A 21,014-nucleotide genomic window follows, 5' to 3' on the forward strand; every position below is an offset into this window, starting at 1 on the left:
TCCCTCCATTCCCGCCTCCCATGGTCCTTCGCGGAGCTCTTCCGTTGTCGTCACACAAGGTTGCGCCTCCTCGTCGCAGGCGTCGCACCTGGTGTGCGTCACCGTCACTGCCTGCTTAACGGCCTGTCGTGCTCCACTTATCGGCCAGCATGTCGGCCGGGGGATCTGAAGCCGCTACGGAGCTGGAAGCGACAGACGAGAAGTCAGAGGCTGAGGAGGAGCAAGAGGAACCTAGAGAAGCGGCTCACGGCAGCAAGAAGCGGGTGGTGCCAGGTATCGTGTACCTGGGTCACATTCCCCCGCGCTTCCGACCCTTACACGTACGCAACCTCCTTAGCGCCTATGGGGAGGTCGGGCGCGTGTTTTTTCAGGCTGAAGGTAAGTGTGCAGGCCCGGGCGCGAAGGAAGGAGAATAACACTCCTTCTGTGGTTTGGGTTACCTAGGTCCGCGGCGCGAGCTGCAGGCTTTTGGAGCTGGCTGGTTCCCTGCTGCTGGCCAGGGACTCGGTAGTGCGCATGTCTCCCTGGAGGCTGCAGCGGGTCGCGGGGGAAAGGGGCGCGTAGTGGCAGTCTGGTGTTGTTTTACTTCTCGAATAGCTTCTGGGTTCTAATCCTGGTTCCGCCTAGTTCTCCTGACCTCCTCCTCTTCGACGTATTGAATGAATACAACCTGAATACAAATCTCAGGGACATTTCTTTTTTTTTTTTTAACTAGAAAAATCGGCAATTAAAAAAACACAGTCTTGGTACAGAGTTTTTATATCAGGGCAGTGACTCCAGTGAAGTAAAATAAAATTAAAAGCTTTTATTTCTCGAAATATAAAAGTATTAAGTTGATGGCTTAAAAATATAACATGTTGAAAGTTTTAAATTATACCCCTATTCACCACAGGATTTACTTAATCACATATCCCATCAGTTTGGCGGCCGGTGAAATTTTTAAGTTTATAAACCTAAAATAGCAAAAACTGTATACATTTCCGTATTGCACTTTTCTTTATACACAAGAGTAAAACAGTAAAGTCAGGTACATTGCATATGTTAAAAGTAGCACAGATTTGTTACAATTCAACTTAATGTGGAAGCAGATACGTTAAAAATGTAGAAATGTATATATAGAATGCTGAGATTGTATTAGCAAACTGTAGGTCCATAGTTATATGCTGTACTGTTTTTTGGCATAGTGTGTTTGTTACTATAGGCTTTTGGTTCTAAACTACTTGTTTTAAGCTCTCATAGTTTCTTAAGCTTTCATGTTTTTAAATCTAAGGCACGAGTATAAAAGCACTAAATCTCCTTGCCTACTGATAAAAAATTTACAATAGTCTTTTACCTGAGGTCGTCAGAAACTAGTGCCACAAGGAAAAATAATATTTTCAAGATTTTATAGTTTAGCTCACAGACAGAATCTTCTGGCTTGAGTTTTAGTGCTGGTGTTGCTGCTACATACATTTCAGAATATTTTTCTTCTTTAAGTCATTTATTTTAATACTACTCTGGGTAACGAAGAATAAAATTTAACAGCAGTTTAAGAGTGTCCTCCACTGTCAAGGGGGTATTTCTCCAAAACTGAACACATTCCTTTTGCGTACAGATCAAGAAATTTATCATTAGCACCCCACCTCCTTAAGGTGCTAATTGAAACTGGGATTTGGCGTTGGTGTGGATTTTAAATAGTGTTCAGGTAAGCCAGTTAAGAAATCGATAGACAAAGGAAACCTCAGTTTGTCTGTCTGGGTCAAGGACTGGGAAGTGTGATTCCAGGCAGCAAGTTCGAGCTAGGAGGTGAGTGAAGTGCTGTTTTGGCCCCCATGACTGTGACTTTGTCTTTGGTGTGCAGACAGGTTTGTGAGACGCAAGAAGAAGGCAGCAGTGGCCTCAGGAGGAAAGAAGGGATCCAAGTACAGCAAGGACTATACCGAGGGCTGGGTGGAGTTCCGGGATAAGCGCATAGCCAAGCGCGTGGCTGCAAGTTTGCACAACACACCCATGGGTTCCCGCAGGCGCAGCCCCTTCCGCTATGACCTGTGGAACCTCAAGGTGAGACAGGCCTGTTTGCCACACTTCCAATCTCTCCTCCCCATCCCAGTTAGTTTTTCTTGGCCTCATGCCTGCCTACATCCACTTCTTATCCCTCTTTGATCTGCCCAATCCTGAACTTTCCTTGTTTTCCTGCCCACAGTACTTGCACCGTTTTACTTGGTCTCACCTCAGTGAACACCTTGCCTTTGAGCGCCAGGTACGCAGGCAGCGCCTGAGAGCCGAGGTTGCCCAAGCCAAGCGTGAGACTGACTTCTATCTTCGGAGCGTGGAGCGCGGACAACACTTCCTTGCTGCTGATGGGGACCCTGCTCGCCCAGACAGCTCCTGGACTTTTGCCCAGCGTCCCACTGAGCAGGAGCTGAGAGCCCGGAAAGCAGCACGGCCAGGAGGGCGTGAACGGGCTCGCCTGGCTACTGTTCAGGAACAGGCCCGCTCCAACAGAGGGCTCCTTGCTAGGATCTTTGGAGCGCCACCACCATCAGAGAATACAGAGGGACCTTCTCCAGTGAAGGACTCCTGAGGGGCAGGAAGGCTCCTTTATCTCCTGGCCCTGCTTCCTGCCTACCTTATATGAGATGGACTGCCCAGTCAGACATTTTCTGTGTGAGGGACCAGAAGTCTTTGATGAGGACCCCAGTGTGGAAGTTTTGTGGGCCTCATTGTCCCTCTTGTTCAACTTCTGTAAGTGCCTGGCTGAGGCACCTTATTCATACTAGTGTGACTGTGACTGTTGCAGATGCCGGTTTTATTTGTTTGACTTTTGATTGCCTGTCTGTTGCCCAGTGGAGTCCTCTAAAAAGCCCATGCTTGGCCCAGCTGTGGGCTTTATTTCCAGCTAGAGTGATAATGGCCTAGCATTCTTGTGTTATTTATTGACACAAGTAAGGCAGCAGCAACATCATTTTTATTTAGAAAATCTTAACAGGAATAAGAGATAATGGGTTGGATTGGGTTGAGACTTTCTCTAAATATATTTATGAAAAATAAAATAATATTTTTTGTATGCTTATTTTAGTTTCAGATGTGGAGTCATTAGATTAATTTTAACTTCAGAATGCAGTACTGGTTATTGAACCCAAGGATACTCTACCACTGAGCTATATCCCCTGGCTTTTTTATTTATTTTGAGAGGACGCTGCCAAATTGCTTAGACTGGGTTCACACTTGTGATTTTCCTGCCATAGCCTCTCTAGTAGCTAGGATTATAGTCATGCATCACTATTCCTGGCTGATTCAACATGTATAAAGCCACTGTGTGAAGAAATGGGGACCATGTATAATGTGCTTAGTCTTAAATTAGAGTTCCTTTTTTTTTTTTTTTTTTTTGTGATACCAGGGTGCAAACTCATGACCTTAGACTTACCAGGCAGGCACTTACACTGCTGAGCTAAGTCCCAGGCCCAATGTGATTAGTCTTTTTTTTTTGTCTTTTTGTGACAGGGTCTCTGCAGTTCAGGCTGGCCTTGAACTCCTTTTGTAGCCCAGGCTGGTCTTGAACTTGCAACAATCCTGCCTCAGCCTCCTGAGTGCTGGGATTACAGGCGTGAGCCACCATGCCCAGCTAATGTGATTAGTCTTTAGGCCCCTGGAATAAGGTAATGGGCATCATGGGAGAATTATGTGAATGATAGGATGGGCCTTGGCAGTGTGTGGAGAGCTGCAAGTGTGGTCCTAGTTGGTGAGGCCAGTTCTAGGGTGGGTCAGTCTTCAACTTTTTCCAGGTCATTCCTTAAAAGTGAATTAGGAAAATGACAGAACACAAAATGAAAGATCCTGTGTTCCTACAGTTGCATACAGTACTTCATGAATTGAGTGTTGGGTGTTCAAAAAAGATGGGCAAAATCTAGGAGGGAAGTTGGAAATAAATGCTGTTCAGGTAAACGTAAATCTAGGAGGGAAGTTGGAAATAAATGCTGTTCAGGTAAACGTAAGTATCTGTTGACACTAAGGTCTCAAGTTCACACTAGGTGCACAAAACAGCCCTGCTTGCATCAAAGAGTCAGGGTAAGCCACTGAAAAAGCTGAGAACTGGCAAGTGATGATAAACTAAGAAATCTACACACACATTCTCATAGATTAAAAGTGATCATTGCCAGGTGTGGTGGCACATGCCTATAATTCTAGCATTTGGGAGGCTAAGGCAGGAGGACTTACGGACTACATAGTTAAAAGACAACCTGGACTACTTGGGCCCTTTTTCAAACAAAACAAATCATTATCCAAACTGTTAATTTAAGAGAAATGGTGGAATGTGATCATAATTTTTTGGGTTTTGCTTATTTCTTTAGTTTCTTTTCTCAATGTAACTTATTCATGGTGGTGTTTATTTTGTTTTAATAGAAGTGAATTCATACACTTCAGTTTTAAAATATCCCAGCCACATCTTGATAGGTACACTTTATTTGGAAGAATAAAAATGGGCACGTATTAAATTTGGTGTAATGTTTCCATACTTCCCTACCTAATACACAAAAATATCTCCTGTGTAATATTACTGTTTAGTTTTTTTGAGACAGGGTCTTGCTATGTAGTTCAAGCTGGTCTTGAATATACCATGTTGCCCAGGCTATTCTCAAACCCATGGCAGTCTTCTTGCCTCAGCCTCCAGAGTGCTGGGATTACTGATCACTTCAACTCACGACTTAAAGTGTGCCAGGAAAATCAAGCTTCAGAATTTGACTAACTGGCATATTTATTTAGAATTAAAAGTAGTTACTGTCACCTTTGCTAAATAGCCCAAGACAAGGAACTTCTTCCCTTCAGGTTGCTGACAGCTTAGAAAATGAAAGATAACCGTAGTGGCACACACCTATAATCCCTGAATTCAGGAGGCCAAGGAAGGGCGATCATGCGTTCAAGGCCAACTGAACCACATAATGAAACCCTGCCTCAAGAAAAAGAAGGGAAAAAATGCAAAAGACAACAGAGCTTGGTACGAATTTCCTGGATGAGTGAAGGAAAGTATCCCAGGCTGGTGGCCTTAGTGTATACTCAAAGGTTAACATCTCAAGCTCTACTTCAAATAAGTACAGGGTAGCTATTCTATTTGCAAAGTGAGTTTTAAGTCCAGACTGAGTAAGAAAGACAAAGAAGGTCCTTATAAAGGGAACAATCCAAGGGACTGTTATAACAATCATATATGTACCAAGTACCAGTGTACTCAACTCTACAAAACATTAATGGGCATAAAAAGTCAAACAATAATACAGTTGTAATAGGGGACCCTACTACCCTAGAAATTAACAAAGAAATCAGAACTGAATCAAACCTGTGAACAGTGAATTTAATACATGACCACAGTGTTCCACCCACAACATCAGAAAACATTCTTCTAAGCTGCACTTGCCTCTCCAAGACAGACAACATACTAGCTCATGCTTAAGTAAATACAAAGGAATTGAAATTAATCCATGCATTTTATCAAACCGTAATGCAATGAAATTGGAAACCAGTAGCAGAAATAGCAAAATCTATGGAAATTAACACTCTCCTGAACAACTAATGGGTCATGGGTGAAATTTAAAAGAAATTAGACAGTTTCTACAATTAAATGGTAATGTCGATAAAACATAATGGCACTTATGGGACACAGTGACCGCAATCTTACAAGGGAAATTTATTGTGTTAAATTTCTACTTCAGAAAAACAGCTCATTGAAAAACCTAATGTTGAGCCTCAAGCTTCTAGAAAAAGAACAAATCACACCCAAAGTTTGTACAAAATATTTAGGTCACAGCTGATATTAGTGCAATGGAGACTAAGAAAACAATACAAAGCATCAATGAATCAAAGAGTTGGTTCTTTGAAGGATTAAATAAAATTGACAAAGCTTTGGCCAACTATCAAAAAAAAAGGGAAAGAAAATATTCAAATGTATGCAATTCATAATGAAGGGTGAATCACAATTGATCCTGCAGAAATGCAGGCGAGCCTACTTCAAGAACTTATGTTCCAAGAAGATGGAAAAGACAGAAGAAATGGACAGATTCCTAAGATAATGTATGCATTTCCAAAGTTGAATCATGATATAAAAATCCTAAATAACCCAATATCAGTCAGTGAAATTGAATATATAATTAAAAACTTACCAACAAAGAAAACTTGCAATCCTGATGAGTTCACTATTGAATTCTACAAGAAATTTAAAGAAGATCTAATGCCACAAGTGCTGAAATTTTTTTAATGAAGTTGAAAGAGAAGCAATATTCCCAAATTCATTCCTGGAAGCAACAATTTCCCTGATACCAAAAGTAGAAAAGCATCCAACTACAAAGAGAATTGTAGGCCAGGCTCCCTTATGAACATAGATGCAAAAAATTGCATCAATAAAATACTGGTAAAGGATGCAGCAAATTATCAAGAAGATTATGGCAAGTGAGATTCATCCCAGGGATGTCAACTTGCAAATCATTAAACATCATAAACCATATTAACAGAGTTAAGGACAAAAACTATAATCATTGCAATAGATGCAGAAAAAGCATTTGACAAAGTCTAACATCCACTCATGAGTTTTACTTGTGGTGGATTGACAACTGATGGGCAACTTGTAACAGCCAGCTGAGCTGAATGATGATGGTGCTGGGTGTGGAGGGCCCACCTGAGGACTGTTATAACAACATATAAAGAGAACTAGAGGGGAAGAGGGTCTGCTATTGATTCTGGGGAAGCTTGTCATGCTGGCTTTCCTGATATGAACTTGGTTGTTTTCATCATTGGAGGAGCTTGAGACATCACTGTTGCTTTTTTATTTTTATTTTTATTTTTGGTACTGGGAATCCAACTTAAGATCTTGCGCTTGCCAGGCAGGTGTGCTGTGCCACTGAGTTACATCCCCAGCCCCTTGCTGTGGCTAAGGATGGCTGCAGTTCTTTTTAGGGAAGCTCTGACCCACACCTTGTGCATGGCTTCTTGGCTAGAGTGCTGATCTCTCAGCCTGCTGGCGCAGATCCTTCATGCTGTAGGTACAGACTTTGTAGCTTCCACTAATGACCTTTGGGCCTTCCCAGTGCGGATCCATGAAACATTTGCGCAAGACATTGTCATTGTCTCTAGGACTCCAGCTGGACTTGTGAGGGGCATTGCCACGGGCTCTAGGTCTTTAGCTGGACTGGTGCAGGACACTGAGGCCCCTCAGCTGGATTCTTTGGCCTCTAGGATGTGGACAGATCTTCCACACTCTTTTGCATTTCACTCTTTGGGTGAAATAAAAATAATCACAAAAATAATCCTTTATGAGCTGGACATGATGGCTCATGCCTGTAATCCCAACACTCGGGAGGCTGAGGTGGGAGGATCATTGAGAGACCAGCCTGGGCTACAAAGTGAGCTCAAGGCCAGCCTGAACTACATAGTGAGACCCCGTCTCAAAAAAGACAATATATGTGTGTGTGTGTGTGTGTGTGTGTGTGTGTGTGTGTGTATATATATATATATATATATATAAAATCCTTTAAATCATGTGTCCTGTGTGAAATTCATTCTCTTGTAAAGCCTGATTATAACAAAGCCCTACAGAAAATTAGAATAGATGGTCTTTATGTCAGTCTGATAAAAGCCATCTGTGACAAATCAACAGTGAATATCACACTAAATAGAAGAGAAAGCTTTTACTTTAAAGTCAAGAACAAAACAAGGGTGTCCTCTATCATCACTCTAGTTCTGGAAACATTAACAAGAGCAATAAGAACAAAGAAAGAAATAAAAGGAATAAGGTTAGGAAAGGCAGAAAGAAGTTAAATGATCATTATTTGTGAATGATGTGATAATCTATATTGAAGATCCCCAAAATTACCCAAAGACTTCTAGATTTAATAACCAAATTCAGTAGCATAGCTGGATACAAAGTTAATACTCAAAAAACAATTCCTGTACACAAATAACAGACTCACTGGGATAGAACTAGGGAAACATCTTTCATAATAACTTCCAAAAAGTGAAATACCAAGGAATCAACATAATAAAGGAAGTAGAAGACCTTTACATTAAAATTTATAGTACTCTGAAAAAGGAGATCAAAGAAAACATCAAAAAATGTAAAAAGCTGGGTGTGGTGGCTCACCCCTGTAATCCCAGCACTCAGGAGGTGAGGCAGGAGGATCATTGGGAGTTTGAGACTGGCCTGGGGCTACAAAGTGAGCTAAAGACCTGCCAGGACTGCATAGAGGGACCTGTCTCAAAAAACAACAACAACAAAAAAAAAAAAACAGTAAAGGTGTCCCTTGTTTTTGGATCGGAAGAACTATCATACTGAAAATGACCTTATTAAAAAAAAAAAGAAAATGATCTAATGTCCAAAATTGCTATACAGATTTAATGCAATTTCAATCAAAATACCAGTAGTATATCTCACAGAATTAGAGACAACGATTCTAAAATTCATTTGGAATTCATTCATTCATTAGAATAGGAAAAGCAGTTCTAGGGAACAAAGGAAGGGGCATCACAATCCCTGAATTGAAATTGTATTACAAAGCTACTGTGATAAAAACAGTACTACCAAAACAAAACAAAAACAGACCTGAGTGTTAGTGATACAGATTAAAAGATGCAGAAAGGACTCCACACACACTCAGCTACCTTATCTTTGATAGAGGAGCAAACACATTCACTGGAAGAAAAATAGCCTCGTTAATAAATTGTGCTGGAAAAAGTGTCTTCCCACTGTCATGCTAAATGCTAAAAAAAGGTAAAATGCAAAGTTAAAAAAATTGTTATTAGTAAAAAGAGCTCTGTCATTCTGTGCTATGCTTATTACCCTAGTAACCATGTAATTGAAGCACCAACCACATAGTTATAGATTAACTGGCCACATCTTCATGGTGTTCTGTATGTTTTGTCCCCCGAGTAACCTGTTTGCTGTGTCAACCTTTGTTCCCTTTGTGAGAGACAAATGTTCCTGAAATTAGGAGACCAAGAAAAAAAAAAAGGGCAAACCACCAACTGCAAAACATCTCTAAGCCCAAGCAAAGGGGAACAAAGGCCTTCCCTATTCTTGCTCTCTTCATGTCAGCAGTTTAATCGCTATAAAAATCTGTCAAAATTCTAGCCCAGTTGCACAGCTTTGCAAACTCCATCTGCACTGCGCCGCTGGTGCCAGCTTAAGTAAAAGTGCTTCTTTTTAAAAAGATGTCTTGCCCCCTTCTTGACAACATCACGGGGCTTGTTTTTGGGGTACAACACCCACCTGCCAAAGATTAAAAATAGACGCATATCTTTCACTGAGCACTAAACTAAAATAAAAATGAATCAAAGAGCTAAATATTAAAACAGAAATACTATATCTTCTGAAAAGGGAAAAAGTGCAAGCTGTTTCTCAAGGACTAATATCTAAAATATATAGGGAACTTAAAAAAAATAAGATCCCTCAGATTTAAAGACCCTATCCAAAACTAGGAATCTGAAATGAATAGATATTTCTCAGGTGAAGAAATAGAAACAGCAAATAAATATACAAAATGTTTTATATCACTGGTAATTTAAGAGGTGCAAATTAAAACAATGCTGAGGTTCCATCTCCAGAATGAATGGCTGTTATCAAGAAATCAATGAATAACAAATGCTGGAGGGGCTGTGGGGCAAAAGGAACCCTTCTCTATTGTGATGGGAGTGCAGACTGGTGCAACCACATCGAAATCAGTGTGGAGATTCCTCAAAAAACTTAGAGGCTCCATTTGACCCAGCTGTGCCTCTTCTTGTTAACTTCACAGAGGAACTGCTCATCATACCACAATTATATATGTGCACCTGCTTATAGTAGCACGATTTGGAATAGTTAAACCTTGGAAACAACACAAATGCCCATCAACTGATGAATAAATTTTAAAAATGTCTAAAATGTCTGTTTTTTATACAATCAAGTGCTACTCTGCCATAAAGAGCATTTAACTATATTTTTAGGTAGCTGGAAGGAACTTGAGACCATAGTTTTAAGTGAAATAAGTCAGACATATGTATAAATATCATATTGTCCCTATGGTATGAGGAACTGAAAGTGTAAGTAAGAACCAAAATGTATAATAGATACTGTGAAATAGGAAGAAACTGTTCAAAAGGAAAGGGGAACTACAGAGGGGGAAGGAGGAAATGAAGGAAGGGAAAAGAAAAAATGAGAAAATAAGGATAAAATGGAAACAAAGCTTTGTAAATAAGGAGGGGAGGAGGGGTTGAAGGTAGGGGAGGGGAATGGGAAAAAAAGAAGAATCCAGATATATTATGTACAGGTACGAAAGTCCCTATGATGAAGGTGATCATTTTGTATAGCTAAATTGTACCAATAAAAAAGCTGGGCTAACTGGGTATAGAGGTGCACTCCTGTAATCTCAGCACTCAGGAAGCTGAGGCAGGAGGATCTTTGCAAGTTTAAGACCAGCCTGGGCTACAGAGTGAGTTCAAGGCCAGCCTAAACTGCATAGTGAGACCCTGTCTCAACAACAACAACAACAAAAAGCTGCGTAAACTGAATTTAATTAACAAAGAAAAGTTGTGGCTACCACAAATGATATCAGCAGATGTACAAAAGCTGGATTTTCATTTAAGTAGTGGAAAAAGTGAGGCATGATCATAAGAAACCTGTTGACTCATGGAACTCACTCTTCTCAGGGTGAGTTCAAACTATCAATCTCTTGGTGAATAGCTGAATGTGCCACAGAGACAAAATTATTGCATGCTCTGTATTCTTAGAATCCTAGCACACTTTTTCAGCCTACTGTGTGGTAACTTGAATAAAACACTGTGCTGCATGTGTGTTAGAAACACTCTCTACTCTTTTACTTTCCTTGTTCACCTGCTAAGGGTATATTTTGAAATCAGGCTTATAAGTATGTAGAACTTTCTTTGAGAGAACATTGGAGTTTATTGGTAGGGCATAGATTAGGAACTACACCTGCTTTCTCAAATCATTTTGAGTGGAATCAAAGGAGACATCAGACAAAATTTATTTTCAGTTCCAGAAGGAAGTTTTTCAGATCATAAAGTTGAGAGAGAAATCCATAGGAGATTTGTGTACAGACAAAGATATGTTAAATGGAACTGACACCAACCAGAGCAGTGAGGCGGGGATGGCATTTGGTAGAAAACCTGTTTCAAGATTGAGGGGGAGGCGGGGAGGATAACGAGAAGTCAACAAGAAGCTAAGAGCTCCTATGAGTGCAGTGCCATGCGCAGCCCTACTGGGGGAGAGCCAGCCGCCAGCCCCTTCTGGCACATGGGAGGGGAGACAAGAGCCAGCATCTCCCTGTCCCCCCACGCAACCGGCTGATCCAGAGAAACACAGGCTGTGATGACAGCTAATGAGGTAAAGTACAGCTTGAAGCTTGTAGTGTTCAGTGTTTCACTGACTTTACAGGCCTAAAGCCAGGAATCTTCAGAGTAACAATACTCAAAGTAGCATATATGGGGGATCCCCTTCTGAAGGTGGTAGCCATTGTTGATTCCCTATTATCTTGTTTCAAAACCCAGTATCATTCTCGTTGTTCTGTGTTGTTGGATTTTATTCTGTTTTATCTTATTTTTGTTGTGTCAGGTGGCATGGGCAGCTATTTCAAAGATAACAAGATATATTACGGTAGCCATTTTGGATTTACTATTAGCTTGTTTTGAAGTCCTTTATTACTTTATTTTGTTTTTATTGGTTCTATTCCATTTTTGTTTTGTTTGATTTTACTATGTCTGAAGATCTGAGCAGCTGTTTTGAAGACAACAGAGGCATTATGGTAACAACTGTTGATTTCCCATTACCTTGTTTTGAAATTCTGTGTCACACTGTCTTGTTTTGATTGGCTTTATTCTGTTTTATTTTGCATGGGTTTATTTTCTCTAAAATACAATTGAAAAAAACATTGAAAAGAAAAGATTAAGGGAGAATGGCACAGTTTAACAGGAAAACTCAGGCTAAAATTGTATTACATATTACATGGCCTTCTACAAATGCCTGGATATCTTCATATCAAGGAATGAAACACAAACTGAGGGACAGCAAAAGTATCTCTTTCCTGGAGTATTTCATTTTTTTGAGTGTTTCCTGCTCATTGAAGCTCTCTGTTTGTCTGCTTGTCTCTCTCTCACTCTTTCTGTCTCTGACTCTGCGTGTGTGTGTGTGTGTGTGTGTCTTGGTCTTCTTTTCATCTAGACCCTGCTAACAGATACCAAGTGCCCACCGCAGTCGGTCTGTCCTATCCACTGGAATATGCCACTAGTGAGACTGTAGCTGATTTTCAAGTAGAAAGAAGCAGATAAGCAGTAAAGAAGAAAGAGAAATGAGTCACATAAATAAATACTAAATCATAGAGTATTTTGGAAGGTTAATTGTACAAGGCAAAACAGTCAGTCAAGGTACAGAGAGCAACGTGTAGCAGGCATAGGGTTTGCAGTTTTAAATAGTCACATTCAGGTGGGCTTGTATTCATGCAGATTTTGTGGAAGTTTCCATGCATCCATCACTGTCTTTAAAAGCATCTCTGATAATCCAGGCTGAGGCAGACAGCAGATGTGGGAATTTTGAGAGGAAGGGTTTCCTGGGACTGGAGATGCCAGTTGGCAAGGAGATGAATGTCTATTGTGTAGGAACAGATCACATTTCATAATTTCTTTATTTTATTACCAAGAACTCCATGTTTGCCTCTTCCAGAAGTCTGTTTCAGTGGCTCAATGGAGCAATGCTTGTCCTATGTATTGCTGTATCCCATGGGACTTCTAGGCGGCTTGTTTAGATTTTTACTTTACATTCAATGCTACCCTCCTCATGTACACACATTTTACAAACAAAGTAGGTGCTTCTCTTCTTGATAAAGAATTTGAGGGAACATTGAAAGTATCACCTCCCTCATCAGCCCCAGGGATGCTGGCTAGATTTCAGGGTCCACTGTCCTTTTACTGGGCACAATCTACCGGCACCAATCTCAGATCACTAATTTAAAAGCATCTTCAAATGTATGAGGGAAAAATATGGAGATACACCTGTCCCTTTGCTCCTATATGCAGGCTCGGGGCTACATTTTGTGGAGCCTTTCATGACAAAAATGGATACAAACTGAACCTGAAACCCTGCTGCTTAAAATATTTGTGGCTGCCCAATGCCCTGAAAAGAAATTTTCTGCATTTGTATAATTCTTCATTTCAAGAATGTTATAGATCAAACCATACAGTTTCCTTTTAGAGTTGGTTTTCCACGCAAAGTAATCATTTTAATTTTGTATAACCGGTTATTGTTTTTCAGTATGAGGCATTAAAATTTATTCTTCTAAGGACATGAAAATGTGAATGTACTATCAGATTTTGTTCTTTATTAGTTGGAATAATTATGCTTTTTAATTGATTTACTAGGTCGAGCCTTACCTCAGCATTTGCATGGCATTTGCATGGCATTTGTTCCTCTATTTTGTAAATTCCTTATTTTCTCAAAGACAGATGCCCAAAATATGTGAAGTTGGCTGTTGTTGCTGAGAAACACTACAGGGCTTAGTAAAGCAAAGCTCGCCGCAACTAACTGCTCAATCTGCAAAATCACAGGTTCAGTTTTTGAAAAGTACCCTATATTAATGGAAAGAATCATATTAATCCCATACAAAGAGATGAAGCACAGAGTTAAAATAATGATCTTTTTAGTTGCTCTCATCTCATGGTTCATTTTAAAAGGTGTGGTTGACCTGCGAAGGTGCTGTGTTCGCTTGTGGTGTCTGTAGAGGTGGAGAGTCATGTACCCACTGGTCCAGCCCATAGAACCCAGGAAGGTAATATCTCGCAGGACCAAGAACATGAGAAAAAACCATTTAATGAAATCATTCATTGACAAAATAAAACAAGATTTGGCAATGACTTTGGATATATTACCACTCTTGGGGGCTGTCATTGAGATAATCATGTTTGAACATATAAGTAGATTAAGGATCCAAACAAAGAAGAAGGAATAAATGATGTACAATAAGTTTTTGGTTTTGAATACTGCCCAGTAGGAACTTGCAGGGCTAATGGTGATGGTCTGAAGAATGCTTAAGAGGCTTGTCAAGCAGATGGAGAGGGCACGCGACACTCTGTGCAGATAAGTATTTATCTTACACATAATATCATTGATGAGAACTCTGCCACTCCAGGGACTCCTGCGGTACAGACTAATAACAGGTGGACCACCGACAAGTGGGTTACTATTAGACACATGGGCCTTTGCTTGGGATTCGCAATGAAGATGTAAGTGTAGCCTACAAAGAGAATGGCATTCCCCATGATACTAAGCCCAATTTGAAAGAGAAAAGCAATTCCCAGGATTCTAGATGTTGAAATCATTTTCACAGTTCATAAATAGCTGAAGTGGGGAATCGACTCCTGTTACCTGTTTTTAAAAAGGTCCTACAATTTAGCAATTATCACTATAAATCTAAGAAGCATTAAAAAGTAACTACTGCTCTACAGCTAACTTCTAGGGTTATATTTCGTGGGAAGATTGCTTTTGTCACTTTGTAGTGCATTTGAGGACAACTGGAATTGAGTTAGATGTGTGTGGGGCAATCATAGCTGTTTTATTTAGCAGCATCTGCAACCTACCCTATTTTCTAACCCTATTTGTCCTGCTCCTAGACAGCTCTGGTTTCTTGTCTTGGAAAGAAAGTGATCACAGAAAGCAGAGGAAAGGGGGGCTGTGTGTTAGCTCTTGAGTTTCAGAAGCAGAACATGTTGTAGGCAGGGAAGGGGCCTGGTCAGGTCTTACCCCATGGTGGGAACCACCCCAAAGTTCCATCTGCCCTGTATTCTGTTAGAGTCTACCTAAACCCACACATCAGGTGCCTTAGATATGTAAATGTCTTCATTTTAAAAATTCATTTATTTTTCATCTTGTCTTTTAACATCCCTATCTGCTAACCATCACTTTTTCTGCTTGTTTTTTGCTCTCTTTTCTTTGTTACCATTTTTCAAGAATAATAGGGCTCTGTTTTTATTGATTCTGTACATTATCTTCTTTCTTCATCAATTTTACCTTTAAAGTGTGCTTGAAAAATGGACATTAGCCATTTTCTATCTTGATCAATCCTAATTTGAGTGTACACTTTTTCCTGTTGAGAGTCTCCAACAAAGTATGTAGTTTCTTTTTCTATTGCCAAATCTGGGGAAAAAGAAAAAAGAAAAAAAAGGGGGGGGGGAAGCTCTGAAGATGAAAGTATTTTTTTTTTGTTGTTGTTGTTGCTTAATTCACATAGCAATAAAATCTCACCAGAACTTCTGTCCACATTGTATTCCCCCCACCCAAAAAAGTAGCCTGAAATTATGTGAGGCTATGTGAGATTTATGTTGATGTCATCTAGTGTGGGTAGCCCACATTCTGCTGCAGAAATATAACTGTGTTTGACTACGAGTGCCAACTCAGCCTCAAACAGTATAGGATTCACTATACACACAAAAGGACACTTATTTGTACTTATTTATTGATTGATTAATTGTGTCTTTTTGAAACAGGGCCTTGCTATGCAATTCAGCCTAGCCTTGAACTCACTTTGTAGCCCAGGCTGGTTTCACAAACTTGCAACAATTCTCTCACCTCAGCCTCTGGAGTGCTTGCTGGTGCTCGGATTACACCCAGCTCCCATTTATGTATTCTTAAATAACTGCATAATTCTGAAACACAATTTTGCCTCAAAAGTGCTAGGTAAGAGACTGTACGTATATGAAAACTGATTTCTATATTTTCATTCATTCATTCCAACTAGAGGGAGGACAATGAATTCCATTAATAAAAGGGTCATCCAAAATTCAAGTCAAGGGATCTGGGCTTTAAAATGTATGCTGCTAAAAAAAATTTATGCTGTTAACTTTCACATTGTATACAGATTCTCCTACACCTGTCTGGAAGCTTCAAGTACATGTTTTGGGAATGGCAACTAAGAATTTTAATCTAGGGTAATGGGGACAGGACTTTATGTTGGCAAATCTTTAATTCAGTATATTAACTCTTTCCTTTTGCTGTATTCACCAAAAGACTTCCTGCAGTGTGCAGCTTCTAACATAATTAGTCCTAGTAGCCAATATTCTGGAACTCAAGATCACAATAAAACTTATAGGGCCCTGGCAATATCACAAATTACAGTTTGTAAAAGGAAAATGAAAATAACACAAAAAACAAAAACAAAAATATTTTTTTGCCAGGTGTAGGTACCCACATTCCAGCATTTAGGCAGCTGAGGAAAGAAAATTTCAAATTCAAGTCCAGCCTGAAATACTTAGTGAGATCCTGTCTCAGAAACCACTTCCACAAAAATGGTAGCTTGTGACTGCATCAGAATAAAGATGAATGGAATTCAGGCTGCATTGTTGGGTATTACACCTTGGCTATTATGAAATGTTTTTATATCAATAGCTTTTACATATTATTTATTATATTTCTTTTCTGCTGAGTTGAATAGAAATTAAATTTTTTTTAATTTTAAAAAGAAGAAAGAAGTCAGAAAAGAAAATCAAAAGGCAGAAGAGATAAACAACAACAAACCCAAACCAATAACAATATAGGTTTTCAAAACAGAATGAAAGAAACTTAACAATGGTTATTATATTGATATTGTTATCTTTTTTTTTCCAAAGAAAGAAAATTTTAAAAAATAGAAAAACAGAAAAAAGGTAGAATATAGAATTTTTAAAAATTAACAGCATAAAATCACTAGTTGATATATTACACACTGTCATCTTAAAAATAGTTGCCAAAGTCACAAAATCAAAGCACAAAAAGTAGCTATAGAGAGAAATTAAAATCTTAACGGGCCTTTAAAACCATTGCCGTGGGGCCTCCCTGCCTGCTGTGAACGGTGGCTGCGGTAAGGATTCTTCCTGTGTTCTGCAGACGCCCGGCTTCCAGGCCACCGAGCCCGCGTTCACTCTGCAGACTGCACCCCTCCTTGTGCTGCACACCCTGTGCTCTCCCCACCCACCCTCGAAACCCTCCTGCTGAGGCTGAAGAAACCTCAGGCTTCCTACACCATCGCCAAGATTTGTTTTTCAGACAAAGGGTCTAAGAATGATGGTGTGAGCTTTGATTTACCAGCAAAGGGAGGAAAAAAGAAGCGCGTGGGAATTAGAAATACTAAATACAGGGGCAAGAAATGATATAAAAAGAGATGAAAGGAGATGCAGAAGAGGAAAACTTTAGGAAAGTAACATACAGAAAGAGGCAAAGAGTGAAGAGGGAGAGAAGAGAACTCAGAAGCCCTTAAGGTTGGTGAGCTCTGTCTTACACCTAAAAAAACAAAAAAAGGACTAGTACGTATGTGGGTGCAAGGGCCTGGCGTCAATTTCTAGACACTTCCATTTTGCTCTGTGATTTGCACTCACTGTGTTTGCAGAGATTTCGTTGTTCTTATGCTACAAGCTTAATGTAAAGGCATGGAAACTGATTTAGGAAACTAATATACTGTTGTTTCGCTTTGTCAGTAGACAACATTTACGCAGGAATCTACCTTTAAAGCAGCAATTATCCGCAGCCCAGCATCTTGCTACTTAATGCACTGATACAAGACTTTTAGATTTTAAATGTATGTGGGGCTACTGCGTCTGAATGAGAAACATTTAAATGGACATTAGATGTTTTAATTCACTTTTGAAATCAGACTAGTTAATACATACCACATATATGAATAGATATGTTGAAATGCTGTCACTATTTTAGGATTGTCTATAAACCGCAAAAAGAATGTGCAGTAGCCATATGAAAAGGCTACTTATGGTTAAAATAACTTATGGCTTATGTGAACTATTTGTAAAGATAAGGAGTTAAGACAGTAATTGAATTATTTCAAACTTTTTGAAATTGGATCTATAGGTTTGTTTGTGTTTTGACTTGTTCTGCGCACATTTTGATTACTTGCCTGTCTTCATTCCTGTAATATACTGAATTAGCAGTCTTTAAAGGTGATTTTAATTTGTATTAACATAGCAAAGAAAGATAAATACTGTACATCTTTTCTTAACGATATAATTTTGTTGTCTATGCTTTAGTAAACATGTTAAAATTGTCTTAATATTGATAATTTCTGTAGACCTTGTCATATCCTCTCTATCAAATATGTCAGCTCTGTGTTATTATAAGCAAATAGAACTGTTTACGACTTAGCATGAATACTTCTTGTTAGGAATAAAGCACTGCTTTCCTAGAAAAATACAAAAATTCTGAATAGATTTAATTCTTAAACTACTAGCTGATATTCTCCACATCCAATGTATTTCAAAACAATATGTGGTTAAGTCTAGAAGTATTAAATTCCATCATTTTCTCAAATAGCCTTTCTCAGAATAAAGTTTATGTTCAAATAAGGGCTAATCCAGCCACCAATTTAAAAATCCTTTAAGTCAAATGTGTCATAGCTGCTTGAAAACTGAGATTGCATCTAACACGATCTCATTTCCTACAATGAAAAATTTTTAACTGTTTCACATACAGTTAAAATGCTCCCCTGACCCCATAGTCACCCTAATGTCCATACACCTCCTGTAGAAACTCAGTGCATTCTGTTGATAAAATTTGTCCATTATCTCCTTTGTCTGCACAGTTTTTCTCACAAATGCTTACTGATCTTGTTGAATTTCTTGCATGAGTACCATATGGAGATCTACTTGAGTCATTCTGGTCAATTCCAGAGTGCTTTGATATTAATGATTTGATACAACTTCCTTTCCAGTTCGGAACTTTTGATAACAGGTAAAGACTGTCCAAGGTTCAGTGATTTTTCAGGAACCAGCACTGGAATCTGGAGTCTGGTTTCAAGATGGTCTAGATTTCTTCTGCTCAATTCTGTTTCTGGAGTCCCTTCTGTCTACTCCTTCCTTTGGGAATTTTGCTCATTTTCATATGTACTTACAAAGCAACAGCAACCCCAGGAAGCTTAACTGCTACAGTGTGGCCTGTGTAAGTTTCCTAGAGGGCCAACTACCCCCTTGCCTATCTCACATTCTGATAATGAATATGCTGTTGGTGCATATGCTCACTACCTACCTGTACTGTTTTGCCTTCATAAAAGCCAAAAAATAAATTTAATATCCTCCCTGTCCTTTCTGAAAGTGTCTCATTATCTAGCTCAGTCTGATCGTGATTTTTCTGCCTCAGCCTCTCCTGTGCTATGATTACAGACATGTGCCACAATACCTGGCTTTGGTTTCTCTCTTTAAATACTGACCACTTTATTCTCTGGGTCACACCCACTCCTTGATCCAGTGGTAACTTCAAAGCATAGCTCCTGGGTCCCTCTCAGTGCTTGCAAATCAAACAGCCTTTGAGATGTTCTGTCAGGACCTCAGATGGTGAATTCAGTTTTCATTGGGAAGCTGCATTTTTACCTCTGGAAACTTGTCTGTAGCACGTACATGTTATCATGGGAGACAGGAAGAGTGTTCTCTTGGAACCAGGAGTGATGTGTATTTCTAGTACCAACAAAGAACAGTAGGCAATCTCTGAGAGAAGAGTTAAAAGAGTGAGTGTATCTTTGAAATCTATTTCTTACATCTAAAGTTTTGATGTTATGAGTAACTGTTTGTGTTAAGATGTTTTAAAGGAATTTGAAAAATCATGTATAGAAATTTATATAATTAAAAAATATACACAGCTCATACACTATTTCAAAGCTGTAAAATTCTGTCAGAAAAGACTAGAGGAAAATCCACCAGAATGTTAAGAGGTTCTCAAATTCTCTGCTAAAGTATGAGTGCATTTATTTCTTTTTTTTCCTATTCATTCATTCATGCATTTGGCATTTGGCAGCATTAAGGATAAGTATGCATTGATTTTATCCTAAGAAATAAAACTTGAATTTAAAAACAATATAAAAGATAGTTTTTAATCAGGGGAATTGGTAACAATTTGCTAGGAAATTATATATATGATTTTGAGAATACTTAAAAATGCAGGGTGGTTCATTTTGTTTCTAGTACTAGTCTGTTTTTCTACCTACTATGAAATTTGCCTCCACTTTAGCTTTGTAAGATCCTTCCAAAGAATGATGTAAGTGTATTATGAACCTTCTTTTTTCCCTTTTGATAATACTGAAACATCAAATAATTAACATCTTTCCTTAGATAACGCTTAAAGCAATCAGTAAAACAAAAAAATCGACTTACCAAAACTATCAGAAGTAAAATGAAGTGATAGGAAAAATGAGTAGTACTGAGTACTTTAGAACACTTCCAGGCAGTTATGATTATTACGTCAACTTAACAGAAGAGGAAACTGAGAAACAAGTAGGTTATTTTCCTACGTTCCTAAACCCAGGAAGTAACAGAGTCACAGTGTAGGCCACTAGCTTAAGCCAGGCAATCTGATTCCAGGATACATGCTGTCAAAGTTCCTAGTCATACATGTAACTTTGCATGTTTAAAGGCAAGCTTCTGGTGCTTCCTGACAGAGTAAGCCATCATTGGAACAGTGGGAAAGCTATCAGATGGACCAAAAAATATTTGTATCATGTGACAAGAAGGTCCCTGTCCTTTGCAGCCATGATCCCAACATGAAGTACATGTAAGTTTTCATTCTCATTCAAATTCTTCTTCACTGAATTCTCTCCATTTATCAAATAGTGCTTTCTAGAATTTTTGACTACCATTCTTTGCGGCCTTAATTTTTAATCTTGGCAACTTTTATCAAACGCCGTTTTTTCGTTTTACTTACCCTGGTGAAAGGCTCCTGTTTGCTGTGAGTCTTGGCTTGTGTCAGTTTGTATCTATATGGCACAAAAGGTGCATTTATATTTTCTGAACTTGCTGAATGTATGTGTTTGCCACAAAATCCTTAGGCAGCTGTTAATGAACCCAACCCATCATGTTGAATTCAGAGATAAGGTCTCTCTGGAGAGTCTCTCAAGCATGGTAAACAAGAATTGTAATTGTAATGGTTACCACATGTTTAACAACCATAATTAGGGTGTTGTCACAAGGCACATAAATGCACTAATAGTGGTTGTCTTGTACAGTAAGGCTTGAGAATTTTCTTCTTTTAAACTTTTTCCCCTCAA

General features: G+C 39.1%; 2 protein-coding genes across 2 annotated transcripts; one reads left to right on the plus strand and one right to left on the minus strand.

Moving 5' to 3' along the window:
• The first annotated feature begins 94 nt into the window (after positions 1 to 94).
• Abt1 (activator of basal transcription 1) lies at positions 95 to 3,052 on the plus strand. Its single transcript, XM_003468813.5, has 3 exons — positions 95 to 378; positions 1,841 to 2,040; positions 2,183 to 3,052. The coding sequence occupies exons 1-3, from the start codon at positions 150 to 152 to the stop codon at positions 2,561 to 2,563; spliced, it is 810 nt and encodes a 269-aa protein (XP_003468861.2). The 5' UTR covers positions 95 to 149; the 3' UTR covers positions 2,564 to 3,052.
• A 10,326-nt stretch (positions 3,053 to 13,378) lies between these two features.
• On the minus strand, positions 13,379 to 14,322 carry Cavporv1r603 (vomeronasal 1 receptor cavPorV1R603). The gene is given in 2 exon segments (NM_001167459.1): positions 13,379 to 14,119; positions 14,122 to 14,322. Coding segments are annotated over 2 exon segments (942 nt in total).
• Positions 14,323 to 21,014: the final 6,692 nt, after the last annotated feature.

This window comes from Cavia porcellus, unplaced genomic scaffold (assembly GCF_034190915.1).
Source record: "Cavia porcellus strain 051 isolate PalLab524CR breed Dunkin Hartley unplaced genomic scaffold, mCavPor4.1 scaffold_13, whole genome shotgun sequence".
In the NCBI taxonomy this organism is placed as follows: Eukaryota; Metazoa; Chordata; class Mammalia; order Rodentia; family Caviidae; genus Cavia; species Cavia porcellus.